The 6,243-nt window shown below is 36.6% G+C and overlaps 2 protein-coding genes across 2 annotated transcripts; both read left to right on the top strand.

Moving 5' to 3' along the window:
* LOC104756653 (E3 ubiquitin-protein ligase arih1-like) lies at positions 459-2,854 on the top strand. The gene is made up of 5 exons (XM_010479278.1): positions 459-770; positions 853-1,760; positions 1,872-1,977; positions 2,637-2,692; positions 2,788-2,854. Exons 1-5 carry the CDS (start codon positions 459-461, stop codon positions 2,852-2,854), a joined length of 1,449 nt encoding a protein of 482 aa, XP_010477580.1.
* LOC104737474 (pumilio homolog 18-like) lies at positions 3,517-4,598 on the top strand. The gene has a single exon (XM_010457676.1). The coding sequence runs from the start codon at positions 3,517-3,519 to the stop codon at positions 4,501-4,503; it is 987 nt and encodes a 328-aa protein (XP_010455978.1). The 3' UTR covers positions 4,504-4,598.

The following is a 6,243-nucleotide window of genomic DNA, read 5'->3' on the forward strand; positions in this document are numbered from 1 at the left end:
AAAAAAAAAAAAAAAAAAGAAACTTGATAGAGAAACAGAGAAGAAGAAGATTGAAAAAGATCGAGACTTTTGGGGAGGTGGTCGAACCAAAACAAAAAGGTCGGAGAAGATATTTTTTAGGGGGATTGATGACGTGGCATAATTAGCCTACGTGTAATGTGGTTGGTGACGTGGACAAAATCAAAAGCTTGGACTGTGAAGGTTGTTTGGTTAAGTTACCTAAACCGAATCTTTCACGGTAGAGCATTTGGATCTCGTAGCCAAAGAGTCAACGAAACGACAACGTTTGACTTACATTTTTCTTTTATGATTTCCCCTGATTTTCTCAGAATATTCTTAGTTTAGATGATGATTACGAAGCTTCAAGAATCTAATCTGTAGATTTTCCTTGTTGTTACTATATTATTATATATAAATCGTAAAATCTCATACTACACTAAACCTAGTGGCTTTGTGAAATGAACTTCGACGGTGATTATCGCGCTGCCGCTATAACAAAACGCAATGTGAACCGTCAGTTTTACAAGCTTTACTTTAAAAGTTTGGTGAGTGTAACGCCAGTCTCGGTTACTCGACTTGAGGTTAAAATTTGCGACCAGGAGGATAATCTTGTGTTCAAGAGTAATGAACCGCTTCGTCACCATTACATGATGACTACTTCCCTAGAGGAGGCTGATGTTAGGGCTTTGTTGCGTGGTCTTGAAGAAGCCACTAAGTTAGGGATCATGCGCATCACTATATACTGCCGTCTCCCTCAGATTTTCAAATACGTAAGTTTCACTTTTCTTTTCCTTAATATATATTATAATATTAGGAAATGGAATTGATGTAAGGTTGATTTGATTTTTAAAGCTAAGGGGAATAGCGTATCCCATGGAGAACAAGATTGCTATGCTTATAGTTGATGTGAAAGTTATGAGAAATCGATTCTTGTCTTGCAATCTTGTTGAGATCTTCAATGAAGACACTAAGTTTTTCTATAGACCCTTTATGATGAAGAGGTGCACGGAAGAAATGAAAAGTTTTACGCAAGAGAAGAGACGTTTCACGCAAGAAAATAAAATTTTCACGGTAGAGAAGAAAAGTTTCACGGTAGAGAAGAAGAACAGTTACATGGAAGAGAACAAGAACGGTTTCATGGAAGAGAAGAAGAACAGTTTCATGGAAGAGAACAAGAACAGTTTCACGGAAGAGAAGAAGAACAGTTTCATGGAAGAGATTTGCAATATCTGTTTCGACGACATTGATATTTATCTCATGTTTCCTGCTTGTGTACAAGGTCATAGATTTTGCTTAACTTGTGTGAAAGCACATGTCGAGGTGAAGCTTCTTGAACGAAAGATACCGACATGTCCTCAGTATCTCTGTAACTCTCAGCTATCTATGGATGACTGTGGGGAGATATTGACTGAAAAGCAGAGTTTGATGTGGAAGCTGATGATTAAAGAGGTTTCAATGCCTCATAGTCAGAGAGTTTACTGTCCATACCAAAAATGCTCGTATCTAATGTCCAAAACCGAGCTTTCTTCTTCATTTGCTGAACCTGGACGTAGGAAATGCTTCAGTTGTGGTGGCGACTTCTGTATCAACTGCAAAGTTCCGTGGCATAGTAAGCTAACCTGCGGCTATTACAAGATGTTGCAAACTGAAAACGATGATGCGAAGCTTAAGTCTTTAGCTAATCATAAACGGTGGCGTCAATGTGACAACTGCCAACACATGGTTGAACGTACTTCCGGATGCGACACCATAAATTGCAGGTACGTATACTACCACTTTGATATTTTTCCTGAAAGCAACATTGTTGTCGTTAAGATAACACAATTACTGTATATAAAAACATTTCGTGCTTCCTTTGTTACCTTTTTTAGGTGTGGATATTCTTTTTCCTACACCAATGAAGCTAAACCGATCCACTTAACCGAATTCAATGAGGTTGTTGGACCTCCTGGTGGTGAGATTATAACTGGGTTTATTGTATTATTGATGTTTATTTATTTGATGGTGGTATTACTGGCTGTGTTGTTTAGCTAGACTCTGGATTGAATAATAATTACAATCTCCGTTTGGTATTATCTTCTTCTTCTTGTTTCTCTGTTTTTTTGGTTAGTTGCAGTTAGAGGTAATAATAAAGTTCAAATTCTTACCCCTCGAATCCAATCCCAAGATTGGACCAGTTTTCTTGAATGTGACCAAAAAAAATACTAATTACTCTAATTTAGTTCAGTGACAAGAAAAAATGAACAAAATCTAATTTAGTTTGTTGGCAAAAAAAAAAAAAACTCAAGGTTTATACATGCAAGCACTGCGAAGTTGTGTTCGTTGTTTACGAAGATCCTCCAATCGAAAGGGTTTGATTTACGCTTCTCGCTCAAACTTGACTTGTTTCTTACGGTTTCTTCTTACGCTCATTGATGAAGTCAGCATTTTAAATAGATATTTGGTTTGTGTTAGCATAACTGAAAAGTTTGATCTGATATTTGTGTGATTGGGGCTTATAAAGATGACATTCACTGTACATGGGTAAACTGAGACTACTATGAATCCAGTGTTTCAACACCATGAGTTGGTTTTGGTTCCATTTGTAGTGTTTTTCATTGTGGTTTCTTTTTTATTCCATTGGATCCTTCACACAGGGAAGGCGCAGAGATGATACAGTGATGTACGATGAAGGAAATTTCTACATCAATAGGTGACGGATGATCTATGTTTTTGCATCAACAAGATCTTACTTAAATCTTTCTCTCTTACTCTCTGAATAATAATGGTTTGTTCGTTCAAATACAGGTTTAAGATCCATGAAAGAATAGAAGGAAGCGATGATGAGAATCCAGGAAACGAAGAAGAATACTAGTGTGTGTTTTGAAGCATTCTCTGTTTCTTCTCTTTATGCTTTGCTATTTTTGTTTCTTAAGTGAATTAGTCTTCAAAATATTTTTCTCTTGTTTTCTGGGGGTAAAAGACTTGACAACACAAACCATATATGAGTTAGAAAGACTTATTGAGTGAGATCTATGTTTACAATATATCTTGAGAGAGTTCTCTTCGCCTTCAATTTATTAGAGCCCAAATGTATATATATACTCCGAAACAGAGTCAAATATTAGTTGAAACGCTCCGAAACAGAGTCAAATATTAAATATAGCAAAGCTCTTTAGTTGCTATTTTTCCTTATTTGAAAAGAAACCAAGTTAATTTGATTTTTGTGGCTAAATTGTAATTCAACTTCTTCGTAGAACGTTGTAGATTGTACAAAGTTCTACTTGTTTCCAATTTATTTTCCAAATACAAGTAGTAAAAATCATAAAGTTACAAAAGGAAAAGGAAATAATGTAATTCCGACTTGTATTGTAACTAGGAAAAGGAAAACTAACAAAATTAGACCCTAACTTCATCTATAAATACTATTTAGCATCACCACAGATCCCAACAATCTCATTCATTCACAATTCTCTTTTACTTCTCCAAAACCACACAACAAATTTATTAAAGGAAACCCTTTTCTGTAGATCATCAATGGCAGTCGCTGGTGATACCTTTTCAATGTCGACCTTGTTCGATGCTTTACCAAACCCTAATGGAATCTCCGGTTCCGTTCCTCCTCCGGGGTTCGCCCCACGCGCCTCCGCCACTCACTTGCACGCTGCGATGTTCAACCTAATGACTTGCTGCGACGGTATGTCCTCCTTTAAAGAGATGATCGCGTCGTTTGACAAAACAGAGCTTCAGAGGATGGCCTCGTTGCTGACGTCAGACTCCGATTACTTCATGGCGATCGTCACAAACAAGCACGGCTCGAGACGCGTGCAGAAGCTCCTCGGCAAATCAGATGACGTGGACGCACTCTTCTGCGACGTTATCTTGCGCCGCTTCCTCCACATCACAACCGACAAATACGCATCGTACGTGACGATACGAGCCATGGCCGTTTTTGATGACAAGGAGATGAAAAAGGCAATGTACGAGCAGATTCTCTACTACGCTCTCTACCTAGCGCGTGACCAACACGGCTGCATCGCCCTCAACGATATCATAACCGACGCGGATGATCCTTACTACAAAGATCAGATACTAGACTTGGTCGCATACAACGCTCTCTGCCTAAGCAACGACGCTTCAGGGAACTTTGTGGTCCAACGTGTGCTTGCATTGAAGGACTTGCGTACCATGCACAACATCGCAGTTAGTCTCCGTGGCCATTGCTTTGAGCTCTCGTTTAAGAAGTATGGAAGCTACATCGTGGAGAAACTTCTGGAGGCGGAGTCGTCAATGGTAGTGGTGGTTGTGGAGCTTTTGGAGTGCGACGGAGACAGGTTGATGAGGCTGGCGAGGAATGAGTATGGGAATTTCGTGGTTTGCAACGCACTGAAATCGACGAAGATGTCTAGGATTGATCTGTTTTGGTGTTTGGTGCAAAAGCTCATGCCTTTTATCCATCTCTTGCGTAGGTCTCACGGAAGCAACATTGCAAACATCTTGGAATCAGTTAAGCTTCGTTACTGACTTTAGTATTAGTATCTCGGTGTTTACGTCTGAAGCTAGTTACAATACATAAATTGTTCGGGTGTTTAAGTTAGTTACATGATTCTTGTAAGAAATGGTTTTGGACTTTTGGTGTTTAATTAAGGTTTTCTGATAAGCAAGGTTGAGTTTTTATAACAATTTGAAAAAACGCATGCAAATTAAATGGCTATTACGTCTCTTCTTGTGAATTGTTAATTCCGAAAGTTTGGGGAAGCTAAAACAAACCAAATTAGGAGATGAAAACTTACGTTAGTTATCTACAAGAAATGACGGTAACGTCGGTAAGTAAACACAAACTTGGGTCGTTCGTTGGAGTTTCTCACAGGAATATGTGTACTCTGCAAACTTTATCGGCAATTGGTTATTGATTGTTGCAGGACTTGTAAACGAAAACCACATAATTACTCTGTTTTAAATTACCCTTACTTTAAAATATATTTTTAAAAAGATACAGTACTTGCCAATTCCTGTCTAACGTACTTTGTATTAAAATCGGCATAATTGAAAAACCGCACGAAAAAGATGGCCAACTTGAAATTGCAGTGTCACATCGTACCAGAAACAATATTAATAAACTCATATGATCATGGACTTTGTGGACAACTATTGATAATTTAAATATATTATCTGTGATTTGTTTTTATTCAACTTAAATTTAAAGAAGTTTTCATTAATAAAAGAAATAGTATATCATAGCAACAACCAGGTTTTATAAATGATATAATCCTATAACTAAAGTCTGAAGGTAAAAAAACTCTGAGTGGAAAAGCTTCCAAACTACAATGGCACAATGCTAGTGAATCTGTGTTCTAGGGAATGTTACTAAATTCTAAATAGACAAATCTTGAACAAAAGCCTTCAACCGAAGTACAACAAAATAGGTGAAAATGCGATCTAATCAAATGAAATATATATATGAGACCTTGCAAAGGTGACTTAAGCCAAATTGTGAGAAATTAGGTATGTAGAGGTTTCCCCCAAAAAATAGAAAAAAGAAGAAGAGAAAATATATTATATATCCATCAAAAGAAGATAGGACATGAGGCGTCCACGTCTATAGTGAATGTTTAATATATTTATGTTTTTACAAAAGAAATGATTGATAGTATTTATTAAAGAAAATGACAAAAAAAAAAAGAAAAATAATATAATAACAGTGACAATTTTAATAAAATTCTAGTTAAAGACTAATTTGTTTTTTTCTCTGGTTTTCTTTTGAAAATTTCGTTTTCTCTGGTTAATGTAACGTAATAGTACCGTATTTCTATATTTTTTTATAGACGATTTATTTTCTCTTGCAAGTACAGTACCACAACCCAGTTTCACATTAACAGTTTTCGTCAAAAGTAAAATTAAGGTTGTACTTGGTAAAATGGCAAATCTTTAAAAAAGTAGAATGAAAATGAAAAATGAAAAAAAATGGAATCCCTAAATTTCAGGAAGGTAAGAACTAAGAACGGACGTGGGCCGTCAGATCAGATAGACAGATGAGGAAGATTTTGACCTTAGAGAGAGAGTGGTTGAATGGCTGGGGTTTAATCTCTGTTGTACACGTGGCTTTCTTCTACTCGTTAATATTCATGATCTTCGAGATTTTTCTGACACTCCAATTTTTTGGCCACCGGCTAAAACAAGTCGCAAATTTATCATTTGACCTACCCCATTACATTACATAAACAAATTACAAATGTCGACAAAAAAAAAAAAAAAAAAAAAAAA

This window comes from Camelina sativa, chromosome 2, assembly GCF_000633955.1.
Source record: "Camelina sativa cultivar DH55 chromosome 2, Cs, whole genome shotgun sequence".
Classification (NCBI taxonomy): domain Eukaryota; kingdom Viridiplantae; phylum Streptophyta; class Magnoliopsida; order Brassicales; family Brassicaceae; genus Camelina; species Camelina sativa.